General features: G+C 47.2%; 1 protein-coding gene across 2 annotated transcripts in view; it reads left to right on the top strand.

The window, feature by feature from the left end:
* The window catches only part of GAD1 (glutamate decarboxylase 1), a 44,220-nt gene that overhangs the window by 2,786 nt on the left and 25,471 nt on the right, over positions 1–15,963 (top strand). For both annotated transcript variants that reach the window (XM_036888097.2, XM_036888095.2), the window contains 4 exons: positions 2,747–2,809; positions 8,190–8,348; positions 9,680–9,922; positions 13,880–13,970. In XM_036888097.2, the coding sequence (XP_036743992.1) occupies positions 2,747–2,809; positions 8,190–8,348; positions 9,680–9,922; positions 13,880–13,970 (556 nt within the window). The remainder of the gene's footprint in view (positions 1–2,746; positions 2,810–8,189; positions 8,349–9,679; positions 9,923–13,879; positions 13,971–15,963) is intronic.

The following is a 15,963-nucleotide window of genomic DNA, read 5'->3' as shown; positions in this document are numbered from 1 at the left end:
CTATTGATGACGGAGGGAGAAGCCGGAGGCGAGAAAAGGTGCACAGAACAGTATGAGACTGAGAGCCTCGACATTTCAGACAATTAATTACATCTCAAAGACGCAAAAAAAAAAAGGAGCAGGCAGAGTGGAGAGAGGTGGGGAATCCGAAGCGGACAAGAAGGTTTGCCAGGGCGGGAGTAGAGAGCACCCCTTTCTTTTCTTCCGGGCAGGAGATTTGTCAGCAAATGACGGGTCCTGGAGGAAGAGGCAGAAAAGGCGAAACAAATGAAAAGAGAGGGAAATATGATTTACCACCCCCATCCCAACGCGTTCTTCAACCCACTTCCATAATTTGTCTTTAATTCAGATTTCCTACCTTTCCGTAGAGGTGTGGGGAAGAGGGAATTATTTCTCTTCTCCAATTTGGATTGAAATGCGCCCCGTCCTCTCCAAATCTATCAGCTCCAGGTAGTAACGGCCCCAGAATTTCTATATAAGAGGAGCTTAGGAATAAAGTGGTTTAGGAAGAGGGCATGTTACTGCGCTTTCATGGCATAAGCTTGAGAAAACGTCAATTGTTCCCATCGACGAAAATGCGGAATGTTAGCAGGTGAGGCCCCTCTCCAACTCCTGGGCGCTGCTCCTGGCTTCCGGGAGGCCTTGTCGTCGGTTCTTAGGCTGCGTTCCAGTTCCCTTTGCAGCTTCCTCTCTCCGCAATTAACCACACAACAAAGAGGGACTCGGGACAGCCGCCAGCCCTGGTGGCACGTGAGCCGGGCACTGGCCGCATAGCTGGCCGGAACGGGCAGGGAGGAACACGAGGCGGCGCGCCTTTGTCTTTTGCTCTGTCCCGGGTGGATTTCTTTTCCCTTCTGTTTACGTTTCCGGCACCTTTTTTGCTGCCTGGCGGGGTGAGCGGCCACCCTTGAGTTCTGCCCTGTGCTGCAGATGCGCGCTCCCACTAGTCGGCGGCAGCGGTTGGTGGAGCGCATGTGCCCAGCCCCAGGTCCCAGACCCAGTAGAGGCGCTGACCTGAGTTCGCACTTGTCTTCGCACGTCAGGAAGCAGCTGAGGCAGGGCAGGGGTGGTGGTGGGGAGATAGTCCAGGACCCGTCTGGGAAGAGTGTGCAGCACCTGGCCAGAGAATGCCGCCGCCAGCTCCCTACAGCACATTTGCGGCGTGGGCATCCCAGGCTGCAGGCTCTCGCCCTCTCTGGCAGGCACACCCTCGCCCGTCCGGCTTGCTCTGCTTCTCTGTCCCTCGAAGATCCCCTGGGAAGTGGCCCTGCTCAATCCGCACAATCCTTCTCTGCCCCAGCGACCCCTCTTTTTGCCCACCCGCACTGCATCAAAGGGGCTCTCTCACTTGCTCTACCCATCTCGCTTCCCCTTTCTTTCACTGTAATGCCCAACTCTGAAAGTCGGTGCAATGGGTCTGAACTCCAGCGCCCCAGCTGAGTGACCTTGGAAAACTCGCTTAACCTCTTTGATCCTCAGTGTTTTCATTTGTAAAATGAGTCTTGGATCAGCACTCCTCTTGCTTCTTCATAGGCCTGCGATGAGGATTAGCTGAGAGGGTGTTTAAAATGAAAGCACTTTATCAGGTAGAGAAAGCTCGTTAATGCCGTCTATTATTATTAGGGTTTTGCTTTCACACCGATTCCCCGTCTGTCTGTCGCAGGAATGCATCTGTAACACGCTGTCTCACTGACGTCGAGCTATTTCTTCTCCCGCTGAGGCTCTGTTGTGCCTCTGGTTTAATGGATGTCACTCTCCTTATCGCAGCCAACACTCGCGCTGGGCTGAATGCAGGCACCTGCCAGGGTGGGTTGGGGGATGGGAGTGATCGGAGGCGCCTTGCTGTGAGGGATTTGAGAGGGCTATTGCGTTAGGCCCACCACACAGTCTCTCTGGCGGGCTCCCCCTGCTTCTTGCTGGAAACTGAACACCGAGGGTAGGATAGACCGTGAGGAGTTTGAGAACAGCCTGGTAAAGAAGGAAAATAACGGCAACGCCTGGGTACGCGATTCGGACCCAAAGGAAAGGTGCCCGATTCCCTTCCCCTTCGCCTTCTCCAGACCCGACACGTCCGAGAGAGGTCTTAATGAGGGGCAGGTTGGGATGAGGGGGCGGGAGATGAGGACCGGAGGCTCACTATTGTTTCCTGACTCGCGGGTCCGACTGAAGAGCAGCCATGCGAGCCAGATCATCTAGTCAAATACTATTTTTCACCCAATTAATTCTTGAACTCTTCGGCGACCCCATTTCATGCCAGTTTATTTTAAGCTGCCGCTCGGCTGGAGACCCGCCAAGAAATTATGAGACGTTTTGGTCCCAGATGCCTCTGTGTTCCCTTTCCGGGCTGCTGCGGCCGCCCTTCGTGTCTGCGGGGCGGAGACCAAGGGGCAGCCTGGAGGGTGGGTGCTGGGCAACTCGGGCAGCGGGGTCTGACCTTTTGCACTTGGGGTCACCCCTGCCCCAATCCTGCCCCTCCTCCGGGACTCCCCCGCCGGGGTCGTTTGGAAGCCCGGCTGATCGCTGAGCGCATGCCCTCTCAGAGACACCGTCTGCACCTGAAGATGGGAGCAGTAAGGGACTGTGACAGGGACGGAGGGCAGGCGTCTGCCGGTGGGCCCACAGATCTGGCTCCTTGCTCCTTTCAGGAGAGCGCTTTTAAAGACCTGCCACCTCCCCAGAAAATCTTTGCCCCTAACCGGGTCCCCCACGGTCCAAGCCTCACTGACAGCATCTCTTTGCCTTCTAGCATATGACACCTGGTGCGGCGTGGCTCATGGATGCACCAGAAAGCTGGGGCTCAAGATCTGCGGTAAGTCCGAGGGCCCGACAGGGCGGCGAGTTGCGTGGACTCTGAGGTTTGGGGAGGGTGGGACGCACGCTAAGGAGATCTGGCTCTCGGATCTGGTTTTCTAGCGTACCTACAGCCCCGACGCCCTGCGCAGATTCTCCTCCACCGGTCTTGACCTTTCTTAGCCCTCCCCTGACCCGGCCAGAAGGGACCGTTGCGCCTAGAGCCCTGGACAGGTAGAGACGGCGGGGCTCCTGTCGGGGCGCGCGTTAGCAGCTCGCCCCCGGACGGCAGCCCTGCTCTTCTTGCCCCACTTGCGCGAACGGTTCCGACCCTTGTGCTGACCTGCGTCTCCAGGACCGTGTAGAAAAGATGAATTGGTCAGGCCTTTCTGGGGAGCCGGCTTAAGGCGCCGTATTTGCCTAAGGTAGTGACTGGCAAGTCGTCCTTCTTTCCTTCCCACCATCACAAGTTGAGAGTGGCCTCCCAGGCGTGAGAATTTGCCCCCACAACGGATTCGGATTTCGTTCTTTGGGCCCTCCCTCCGAGGCCAAGAGAAGGATTGCCTGCAGCTCCCGTACATGCCTGGGGAGGCGGCACAGGCCCGGGGGGTTGCCGAGCTCGTCCTTGAAGAAAAAAGGGGCAGGCTGGGGTCTGCAAAGGAGAAAGGAGGTGTTGGGTACGCGTTGTTGCCAGAGAGAAAGGAAAACAGATCTGGGAGCTGGAGAGAAGAAAGAACTGCTCTCCTGACGCGCGAGGGTCTGAAATGAAAACACCCAAGGGATGTAATTTTTTTAAGGAAAAAGGAGATTTGTGCGAAGGGACACAGCTGAATGACTCCCGCTGAACAATGAGGACCTGCTTTTCTTGCTACATTTCACCGTCTAAAATCTGTAGCCTTATCGGGCCAGAAAATACGGACGTCCCCAGGCAGTGGGGGCAGAGGCGGGGAAGATGAACGAGGGGCTTATTGAGGAGCCATCCCTCGGCTGCTGCGCGGGGCAGATAGCGCCCGAGCGTGAGCGTGGCCCGCCAGCCCGCCCGCCCAGCCCCCGAGCCGCGGGAGGCGCTCTCTGGACCTGACCTCCCAGCTTCCCTGTGCCCCGGGCCCGAGGAAGGCGGCAGTTCGGGGCCGGAGCAGAGCGAGGGGAGAGGCAGCTTCGGGAATCGCCCTCCCTCCCCGCCGCCCCGCACGGCCCCCTCCCAGCGCTGCGGGGCTCTGGGACCCACGTCCCGGAAGCAGCGGTCACCGGGAGGAGGGGTTGCGCAGCTGCTTACCTAGCCATCTTCCAGGGCGGCCCCGGGCTTGGGCCCTCTCCCCGGTCCGCGAGGCCCGCGGGGCCAGGCGGGGGCAGCTGGCTGCAGCCGCGCTTTGTTCTGCGAATAGCCCCCTCCCCCAGCCGCCATCCCTGCTTAATGGCCTGTTTCGCGCCAGGTCCCTTCGGCGGCCGCGGCGCTCGGCTTCTGCAGCCGTCATTGTCATGCGGCCGGGGAGGCAGAACTGAGCGAGCCCCGGGCGCCCTCCGCGGCCGAGGGGGAGGAGGAGGGCGGGGGCCTGTTTCCGTCCTCACGTCCTCCGACAGGTCTCCCGCCCAGGGGGTCCCCCTGCTGCCCCGGCTGTAGGCCCTCGGAGTCCGCGGAAAGAGAAGGTCCTAACCCCCTTCGGGAGACACGCCCGAAGTGTTCCTAGGAGGTCGGGCCGGAAAGAGTTGAGCCTCGCTGAGTCTGGAGTAGGGGTCACCGAGTTTGCATCAATTTCTCCTGAGAGCTTTGGGCATTTCCTGGCTGCCATCCTCAGTTTCTTCTCTGTTTCTACCTCACCCCTGTCTTTAGAACACAAATTTCAGGAAACTGCAACCCAAGTGACAGTAGAGGGCTAGTAGTCTGTTGTGGGGAAATTGCCTTTTGCTAAAATGCTTTGGGGGCCACTGGTTAGGAAGCTTCACATTTGGTTTGATTTTGAAAGGAAACAAAACACCAGGAGGATTTATTTTTCATACTTTGGGCCAATTTTGGCTTTCCTTTTTAATCTAGTAGATGCAAAGTGCAATCTTCAGTTTTGACCTGAATCCAAAGTCCTCCTCCACACACAGACATTCCCCCTCCCTTCCTCCCTCTTGACCAGACACTGTCCAGGTTGGTTTGACCTTTCAGCTTAAGACATCAGAGGGACTTCTTCCCACCTGCGAATACATAGCCTAGGGTGACCCCTATAAAGATCTTAAGTGCCTTGCCAAGATTCAACCCCCAACCCCTTCTATACCCCTTCACTGGCATCCAGGGAATGAAACTCCAAGGTAGGCGTCTCACCAGTTGTACCCTTAGCTCTGGAGGCAGAATCTCCTGGGAGAATAATCAGGTAGAAGAAACCCAGGGTCTTGTCAGGATTTGGAGAGTGTGGGGTGACTGTAGACATAGGGGCATGAACTAAATAGAGTTAAACAGTCAAGGAGCCTTAAGTTCTGACTCTGAGTTCCACTAACTTCCCAGTGTGTTGTTGGGCCTCCATCACTTATGTATGCAGAGATCCCAAACTGGCTGCCAGTTACAGCTTCTTAGCTGTTTAATTTAGCCCATGCAATGTGTGTGTATGTGTGTAATTTTGCATTGGGTGTCCACTGTTAAACATAGATTGCATATATTCTGTATTCCTGGACTCTCTTGAAATTAAAAAGAAAGGACAGGGGAGATCTAGCAGGGTATCTTTAGCTCACAAAAAATCAGAAAAAGAGCCCCTTCGTCTAGGTAGATGCAATTCTATGCTATAGCTTGGTGAGTGAGAACAGGGTATTATTAGGCTTTAGTCTCCACTTACCCCTTTGGCCATGTGCCCTTATGCCATGCACAACTCCCAGACCCACTTGGAAACAGCTGGCTTTAGCCAAGTGTCTTCTAATTCCCCACTCTCTCCCTCCCCCACCATTCATGGGGCTCCTCAGGCCTTTGAATTTGGAGTCAGGGGTGCGAACCAGCAGCAGCTCCCCACAGCCACAGGTGGAGTCACGACCAGCTTTCCCCTCATTCTCACCTTGAAGCTAGCGGAAGTGCAGCCTGGCCAAAGCCTACTGCAGCTTCAGCTCTCCTCCCCTTTCTTTGCCTCTTAAGAACATTGAGCTCCGTTACACAGCTGGGGTGTAGAACAAGAGGGATACAGTCTGCTTCAGTTTCAGGGATCCTTGCTTCCAGGACCCATTGCTGACCAGGAAAGTTGTCAAAGCAGTGATCTCAGTGTCATCTACCACCTGGTCATGTTCAGAGAAGCATACAGTTCTTCCAGGGCCTCTTAGGGCCCAGAGAGGCCTGGGTCACTTACTTTTCTTGAGGCTTCCAATGTTTTAGAAAACAAACACCTTCCAAGAATTGTTATTCCAGTAACAATAAACATTAAATGTTTATATTAGCAAAATAATGGTTTTTAACACAAACTATAATACAATGTCAGTGCTATTCATAACAGAATTATAGAATTTATAGAAAATACTGATTCCTAGTGCACTTCAGGAAGTCCAGAAAGAGGATGCAGATTTAAAGTTGTGTTGTAATTGTAATCTCTCAACTTTTTAAGGAAACGTCTGGGAATGCCTGTGTCAAACTTCATTCAGAGATAATATCCAAAGCCTAAACTGAAGTCCTACGCCCTGCAGCTGCCCAGCAGAAAGACATTTCTGAGGGGTTTAAAGATAGAGAGACCTAAGGCTTTCCCAGGAAGTGAGTCAGAGCAGACTAGAGGTCAGAGATCTAAAGAGCCAGAATTCAGCTGGACAAGAACTCATCTTCATTAGGCCACAGGGATTTGGTTTCTTCAGGCTGTCAAGTTCTCACTGTTCTGGGAGCAGGAGAGCAGTCTCACAATTCCAGAGCCAGGTAGAGCCTGCATCCTGCATCCCTCTAGCAAATTAGTGCTGGCTCCTGGTTTTGGAATCTGGGGATTTAGAGGAGGAATTCAGGAAGTAGGAATAGAGGTCGGAGAAAGACTACAACCCCCATGTTTACATCCAGGTATGGAGATCAGTTATAGTGTATTGCCCCCTTTCTGATGTCCTTTATGGCTTTAGTAATAAGTTTACAAGGTGCTAGGAACAATAAAAGGCCCAGTGCCTCTGCTTTCCTATTCTTTCCTCCTCTGTGTGGTAGGATTCTAACCACCTCAGTCTTCCCCCGCACCCCTCCTTCTCTATCCCTCGCCACCCAGTTGCGGTCCTGGAGAAGTAAAGCTGAGTTCCCCAGATCAACTTGCTTTTCCTTGAACCTCACTTTCCGCCAAACCTGCCTTGTGATGTGTGTGTGTGTGTGTGTGTGGGTGTGTGACTCCCCAGGGATCTCAGTATCTACCAAAACAGCTTTGGGGTCATCAAGAAGCTTAGAACTTTCTTCCTCTTTTCAGTGTGTTGCATTTTGGGCGAAGATGGAGGCTGCATTGGAGGAGATGCTGAGGGGAAGAGCTCCTGAGGGGACAGGTGGAGGTCCTGAGGCAAGGAGTGTTCTCCCAGTTGGCAGTCCCCAGCCTTTCTGGCCCAACCCGCTCCTCTGCTGCTGCTGGTGGTTGCCCTGCCCACCTCGGGCAGGACACATTTCCATCCCTTCTGCAGGGCAGAAGGAAGGTGCTGTGAATTCTGCCCTGGTCTTGGAATTCATCCCCATGGAGTCTTAGGTGGCTCCCTAGTTGCATTGTGCCAGTCACCACGTGGCAGACCACACGATCCTGGAGGACAGGGATCTTATTTCTTTTTCTCTGTTCCCCATCTGAAATGCTTAAAGATCTTTTCCACAATAGCTTCTCAATAAGTATAGAATTAAATGTCAGCACACATAAGATTGTAGGTCTTGTCTCTTTCCCCAACACCTTTATTCAGAGAGGAGGTGGTACAAGAAAAGTTGTACTTCAGGTTTGAGTCAGAAAAATTACACTACATTCAACTCTGTGAACGTTACCTGGTGCCCAAGGAAAGCATCTTGGCCATCCTCAGCTGATCCTCTGCCGGCCCTCCCCCTCCCGCCTCTGCCGGCCCTCCCCCTCCTGCCTCTGCTGGTCCTCTCCCTGTCCTCCCTCTGGCAGCATCCTCTCTGACTGTGTTCCTTCCCTTAAAACCCCATCGTGGGTCTGATTACTGGAGTGGAAGCTGTCCATTTGACTTAATTCTGAGTTCACTGTCGTGTTCAGAGAGGAGAAAGGGCTCTGCTTACTGTTGCATGACTGGGTCTGTGGCACTGATGACACTTGGCGCTGCTCGTTCCCTGCCTGAAGGTGAGCCATGCCAGAGCCTGTATTTGTAAAATGCAGATACTCAACTTCTTCGCAGGAGAAGCGAGAACCCTGCTTGGGGAGTCGACCTGGTCCAGGAGCTGACCCTCTGAGATTGGGAGTTCAGTGCCCTCCTCTGACGCAGCTTCTTGTGCACAGGCCTTTTGCAGAGAACCAACAGCCTGGAAGAGAAGAGCCGGCTTGTGGGTGCCTTCAAGGAGAGGCAGTCCTCCAAGAACCTGCTTTCCTGTGAAAACGGTGACAGGGATGGCCGCTTCCGGCGCACAGAGACGGACTTCTCCAACCTGTTTGCTCGAGGTAGTCCTTCCTCTGCCCGCCAGCCCCAGGTTTCTCCAGCAGGTTCCTTATTTGAGTTTCTTAACTTTTTTTCTGAAACTTTACCTCTTTTAACAAACATGTCATTATTCTCTCTGAACTATCATGAAACTCCTTTTCCAACCCTTGATATAATATACTCCCTCATTCCCTACTGTCCAGATCTCCGTCATTTTAGAAGCTGAATGAGGGTAGTCAATAATACAGTCAACTCTAAAGACACTTGCAGGGACAAGTATGGCTTCATAGAATCTCAGCATCTGAAGGAATCTTACATATAAGAAAATTCAGTGATTTCCTTAATCGCATTTATTCTCAAGGCTGGCAATAGTAACCTGATCACCCTGTGGGAAGCTGTGTGGCTGGGCCTAAGGACCAAGTACAGTCCTGAAACTCGTTCTCCTTTTGGAGATCTTTCACTACTTACCCCCACACTACTGGTCTCAGAAAAAGAGACACTTTCTAGTGTCTCCCAAAGTGCTCAGAGGAAAACCCACGACCCACTTCCATTAACACCACACAGAGGCCCCACCAGAACACTAAACAAGGCTTCAGTGAGCCTCTGGGGTAACCCAGGGAGTAGACACAGAGCACCAGGTACAGCCGATCTGCTCGTGCGCTGTGGCTGACAGCTTCAGCTGGGGCTCCTTGCAGTTGTCCTCCCTGGTTAACCCCCCTGCCCTGACTCTGCCTAGCAGAGGCTAGAACCCAAAGTCACCTCCAGATTTCCCAAAGTCCAAAAGCAAAAGCATGTGGTGAGGAGAGGCAGGAGTTTCCTCTCTCACCTTCCTGAGCCCTATCTTCTAGTTTCCTGTCTAACGACAGCACAAAGGACCGCCCTCTTCAGAGGGACTTCAGCCTCTTCCCACAGAGGCCTTACCCTCTGCCATCAATAGATCAAGCACATCATAATGCCAAACCAAAAGCTGGGTGTCAGAACCAGATGTACAGGGACACACCTGGTAGCGGGAGCAAGACCGAGGCCTGCTCCACCACATATCTGGCAGGTGCTCAGTCAGTCTACAGATGGCTAGCAGCAGTGGAAGGCTGCTCATGGCTTCTCAAAACACTGCATTCCATTTATGAGCAGCCTAATTATGTTTGTAAAAACCCCAAAAAGTCTGTGCAAAACTTCTGTGTATATGCATATGTGCATTTTTCTGGGGAGATGGTACATCAGATTCTCAACATGAATGCATATCCTGAAATGAAATTAAGCCCATAAAGATATCATGGCTGATATTAGGGATTTCTGGGCTGAGGAAATCCAGATATGAGTCAGGTGATACTTACTGTTGGCTTTTCCCCCTCAGATCTGCTTCCTTCTAAGAATGGGGAGGAGCAAACCGTGCAGTTCCTACTGGAGGTAGTGGACATACTTCTCAACTATGTCCGAAAGACGTTTGATCGCTCCACCAAGGTTCTGGACTTCCACCACCCACACCAGCTGCTGGAAGGCATGGAGGGGTTCAACTTGGAGCTCTCTGACCATCCCGAGTCCCTGGAGCAGATCCTGGTTGACTGCAGAGATACCCTAAAGTATGGTGTTCGTACAGGTAAGGGTGAGAGCCTGGGGGACAAGCGGCAGAAACTTCACCCTGTCACACCCTTGACAGTTACGAGCATGTCAGACTTGCTTTGGCTTGCCGATGCATGCATCCAGTCTCTGCCTCCTTCTTCACATGGCCTTCTCCCTGCGTATGTGTCTGAGTCTGTCTCTTCTTATAAGGACACCCAATCTTTGGATTAAGGCCCCCCTAATCCAGTGTGACCTCATCTTAACTTGCTTACATCTGCAAAGACCCCACATCCAAATGAAGTCACTCACAGAACTAGGGGTTAAGACTTGATCAGATCTTTTGAGGGACACAATTCAACCCACACCACCTTCTATTAGCGAGGCAAGAAAGTCACGCAAGTACACACCCTTTGTATTCTACTCCAACCTGTGGGGCTTTTAGACACCCTGAATCACCAAATCTTGTCTCTGAGGATGCCCTGTTGCCTCTCTTTCATGTTACAAGAGCCCTCTCTAATCAGCAATCCTGGCCAAAGTGGTTACTTTACAGCTGCCTCAAGTTCAGGGACTTTTCTGTTTCTAAGCCTAGGATTGACTCAGTGGCTTCTTTTCCCTACTGTCTTTCCCCACTGCAGCACCTGGGGAGACAGATCTGCAGGAACCAGCAGCCCATGGCATACGGTCACCACAGGGGAGCCCCTGAGGCTGTAACTATAAGCCCCTTGTTCCTTTTTCTTCTTTCTCTCTCCTTCTCCTTCATTATCCTCCTCACTCTTCCTAGTCATTTGAAGATAGATTTAAGGCTGAGACCAGGGAGGTTGGTGGTGATAGAGCTGAGTAAGGCTATTCAATGTAAAAAATAAAGTGTTATAATGAAATAATGAGGCTGGCCAAAGAGACATTTTTAAATAAGGAGCTCCAAACAGCTTTTGAGGTCTGCCAATAGCACTGAAATAAGTGTAGCTTCTTTGAATAACTGCAGGATGAACAGGATGGGCAGGATGGGCAGGACTTAATTATATTATAAAGTCTGTGTTTGATTTTTATAGAAAAAGCATGCTCATCAGTTTAGCAAATCTCACCTTGATCTGATGGCTAACCCATTCCTCATGGAAATCAAGTAGTGTTATTTGGCTGGATAAAAAATGTCAGAATTCTCCATGTATGTTTTAATTTGACTTGCTTTAGTCCAGTGTTTTTTATTTTCTCAGAGAGATGAGACCATATACTTTTATCATTAAAGCCCAGAATAGTCTTGTCCCCCAAAGAAAAATACATAGATTTGTCATAATAGCAATACACATTGCCCACAAAACTAAAGCTTCACATGGTCAGAGGAGCGTGGGCCCTTATGAGTCCAGTGTATGAATCCACGGAGATATTTAGCCTGCAGCCACCCATCCCTGTTCTTCACAGCAGCTTCCAGGAGCAGGTATTTACACTTAGAGAGCTCATGGTCTTCCAGGCAGGGTGTGACCTTCTGCTGCATGTCAGGGTGCTGACCATGCAAAGTGTACTGCTGCTACCATGTAAAAACACCGCCCCTGCTTACTAGTCTGTGATTTAGTAGACACTGGAATAATAAGGCAAACTCTTCAGGTAGCTACAAACAATGGGAAAAATATATTTAAAAAGATATTAATGCTCAGCCAAAATAATGAATTGGGTTTTAATAGTGAAAACATACTGATCTGGGTACAGTTTGTGAAGGAATGATAATGGCATTTGGAAAGTTCTCTACTAATTAACAAAAGACTTCTGAAATAGGAACCAGTATATATAGTTTCTCCGTGAACCGAGAGAGACACTGGTCAGCCCTTAGTCAGAGTAGGTAAGCCAACTTCCTTAGTTTTTATTTTTCTAACTATTTATTATAGAAAATTTTAAACTTATACAAAAGTAGAACAGTGTAATGAATACTATACAGCTAACACCCAGCTTCAACTATTATCAACTCTTGCCACTTTTGTTCCATCTGTACCCCAACGCCTACCACCCTCTATAAGGAAGCGTCCCTGACATAGTGTTATTTCATCCAGACGTATTCTTTATCTTAAAGAATTCTTTTAAAAATAACCACAATATCATTGCTACATCTGAAAAAATTTAGTTCCTTAGTATCAAATTCAGTCAGTGTTCAAATTTTCAATGGTCTCATGAATGTCATAAATGTTTTATTTCATTACATTATTCATTTGAGTCAGGATCCAAATAAGTCCCCCACACTGCAATTGCTTGATATGTCCGTAGAAGATTTCCCCCTCCCTCACTCATTTTTTTCCTTGAAGTTTATTTATTGAAAAACAACTTTCTCCCCCTACCTGACTTTTTAGGCCATGTGCTGCTCAGTACTACATCTACCATCTCTTATTTTCACTGAATATAAAGGCTTGAAATTGAGATTTAAAGTAGGTTATTTTGTAACTTGAGAGAAATTCTGATATAAGATTTTGAGGACATAGTGGTATAGCCATAAAAGTAAGGTTTTGGATGACTTTGTGTGCTTTATATTTTAATAGACCAAGAGATTCTGTTTCACTTTTATTTGATGGCATTTGTATCAGTCTGTCTGTGTTTGTCCATCTTTTGTCTCTGCTATGCTGTGTTGTTTGGTTTTGATATGTCAAATAATGTGATTGCATTTTTTTTTTATTCAGTCCTGACTTAAAATGAATATTTGTTGTTAAAAGTTTTCAAATGGGTATTGCATGTACTTTTGGTGGCTTTCAACAGAATTGGTTATGTTGCAGGAGATCTCAGAGCATCTCTTGGCACTGAGCAAAGCAGAGTGAAGTGGATGAGTTTATTTGGAGTAGTCTACATGAATGTCTGGAATCTGGCCCCATGCTTAGGCTAAGCTTATTGTTTACACTTCTCCCTTTAATCGGAAGATCAGTATCTTTTTTGAGGGCTCTTGATATGGAGGCATTGGTATATTCTGATATAAGAAGTCATAGTCCCTATGTTTTGCAGGAGTTCCCATCACATCTGGGGAAGAATAGACATTCTCAGAGAGGGGTCTTAGACCAGGAACATTCAAACACTAGCTCTCTGACAGTTGTTTCTGAGGCAAAAGCAATTTCCACTGGAAACATGCAGTCAGCGAATCTTTTTTACACCAGTTCTCTGTCACACACACCTACATAATCTATTGCACTGATGCCTTTGTGACAGCCGAGCCAAGCCTGCAGATGTGGAGTTGAGTTTTCCTGTGAATGCCAAGTTGGCCAGAAGTTGGCAACAATCCTGAATTTGCTGAGAACAAAGTCTGTTAAAGCATACTGTGTTGCAAAGGGCTTTAGAGTTATATAGTAATGACAATTATTTTACCAACAACTCAGTGAGTGAATGGAGCTGTGTCTGACCCTGTTTCACAGAGAAGATGGCAGGTCATCTCAGCAATAAATTTAGTTGAATGGCCACTTGACTATATATGGGCAAACCCCCCAGTGCTTGATACCGTATTTGACTGACACAGAGACCCAGAGGGTGATGGTAGGCCCTCAGCATCAGCATCAGACCTGACACTTTCCCTAGGCCAGCTTTGGTCCACAGAGCTACAAGTCCTCTCTGAGGCCTCTCCATCAGTAAACCTTGATTTGGGGGTTAAAACTTTAGAATGTTAAATTAGAAGTTGAAACATGTATGAAGAAAAGACTAGCATATCCTGATTGGTAATTTAAAAAACAAATATGACAGAGGAGTTCACCTGGAAATCAACAAATAAGATATTGGAAAGATTATTAGTTTTATGACATTGGATTTTTTAAAATTAAAAGCATTACACTTTAGAAATGTAGAAGTTTGGAGACTACATAAATGTTAATGGTTGGTATAGAGTGGGTCAACCAATATCCTTCTCCAATATCCTTGGGCAGCCCTATTAGACAGACCATTGAGATGGAAGCCCATTAATGTGCCTGGCCTTTTGCTTTGAAGATAGCTTGAAAAAACCTGAGTTTTCCTTGATGCTTACCTGTTACTGTCTCTCTAGGTCATCCTCGATTTTTCAACCAGCTCTCCACTGGACTGGATATCATTGGTTTAGCTGGTGAATGGCTGACGTCAACTGCCAATACCAATATGTAAGTTCCACATATTATTATCATATATCAACCAGTATACATTATATGGTTTGTTGCTTTAAAAGTCCAATTCCAGTGATTCTGTAATAATTTTATTACTGTTGCCTTGGTTATTTTTTCTCTTAAGAACTTTAAGGTTTATCACAGTTCTGATTTAATAGTAGATACTTGATAAACTATTTTTGAATTGAGAAATGCAATTTAATAAGAGCATGGCCATGAAATTTAGAACTTTAGCTTTCAAAAGTTAGTGTGAAGTTTTGTGTTAATAGATTCCATATCTCTTAATGATGTGTCTAAAGAGGTCATGTTTTGAGTATGATCTTGGTCTATTTAGCATGTTGGTACTTAGCGTTTAGGTCATATTTCTTTAATAGTTAAAGCTGCCATAAAGCCACAGACTAATTTGGTCAACATACTGCTTAACTAATAAATGCTAAAATGAAATTCAGATGGTAGGAATAAATTATTTATTCCTCCCCAAATAACTGTTTGTTTTTCTGAATTTGACATTTTTTTCATACTTGTTTGAGTAGGCAAGGCTTTCATTTGCTTCTAAGTCCTTGTAAATGTATAAGCAACTGACTCTAAGGTCTTGGTACAGTCACTACCTGGTAGTCTTCTTGTAAATGGCCCATAGTTTCCTATTCATACATGTGCCTTCTTTGGAGACAAGGACAGGTTACAAGTTGATGGAGGGTCATCATAGCTTACTAAGTACTGTCTTTTCTCTGGGCACTATGATAATGTTTTACCAGTTTCTGTACACCAAAGACAATGGCACCATATTCTATTCAAGTATCTGAAGGAAAATAACAAAGCAAGTTTCTTGCAGTAATTTTTAAGTAACTTCAAGAATTATATGGGTTTCAATCACTGTGAAAATATTTAGAAAATAACAATCCACTTTTTAAGGTCATGGTAGATTTGAAAAATGGATTTAGGTAAAAAGGTGGCATTGTTTAAAATGAGAAATTCCATTTGACATCAAGATAGAATATAAGTTATTAAAGTTCAAGGTATTCTATTTTTCTTAAACTACTACCAACCATGTAACCTGAAAGAGAGCTTTAAAATTGTATATAAATTCATACAAGTTCCAAAGCTATTTAATGCTGTGACTTATAATAACTACATTCAGAAAAGTTTCTGTTAATTAGGGATTCCTGCTTTGTTTGCTAATTTAAAGCAACAATGACAGATTTTTAAAGGTAAATGTGACAGGCAAAGCCTTTAGTGCTAAAAGGCATAAAAGATTAAATTGATTGAAAATGAAAATGTTTTTACGCTCCCTGCTTTTAAGTCATGGTTAACTTCACGGAGTGTCCATGTTGGAGCACTAAGGCTGCAAAGGGCCAAAAGGAATTGGGGTCAAAGATAAAACTGTGTAGTCTCCTTAAAAAACTCTCCTTTGCAATCTTCACTGAAGTATGGTTTGTGAGATAAAAATATATCAGTAAGCATAAACATCATAATATACTAATTATAACTTTAAAATGACACTAATGCTTAATTGGAGCATCTCACACTAAGGAACAATTTTAATTAGAAAGTGCAGCTTTTTTAAAAACTTAAATATTTGGAAAACAAAGAGAAAAACAGAGTAAAAGGTACAAGTCTATTAAAGTCCTATTCCCATATTAACATAGGCACTGAATTTACTCAGCCTTTTTAAGTGTGTATTTTGTAGGCCTCTCAGCTGTGATTTCCAAATAGAAACAGCCCAATCTTAAGATAAATAGAAGAAACTCACTTCTTTGAACCATTTATGACAGGATATTCTCCTAAAGGCTTTTCTTCAACCAAAGAGATCTCACAAATTCTCCATTTTTGGTATGTGTTCATAAAATCGAAGTCCCTTACTCTTCCCTGACTTCAGCTTAGCTGTGAAATACTAAAATATGTTCTAGCCTTCTGAGTTCAAGGCCAATTCAACTAAATAGCACATAGTAATTGCTAAACTGAACAGTGGATATTTATAAAATATGATTCA

The sequence above is a fragment of the Manis pentadactyla genome, chromosome 6, assembly GCF_030020395.1.
Source record: "Manis pentadactyla isolate mManPen7 chromosome 6, mManPen7.hap1, whole genome shotgun sequence".
NCBI lineage: Eukaryota > Metazoa > Chordata > Mammalia > Pholidota > Manidae > Manis > Manis pentadactyla.
Note: the sequence above shows the minus strand (reverse complement) of the source record. Positions and strands in the feature narration are given on the sequence as shown.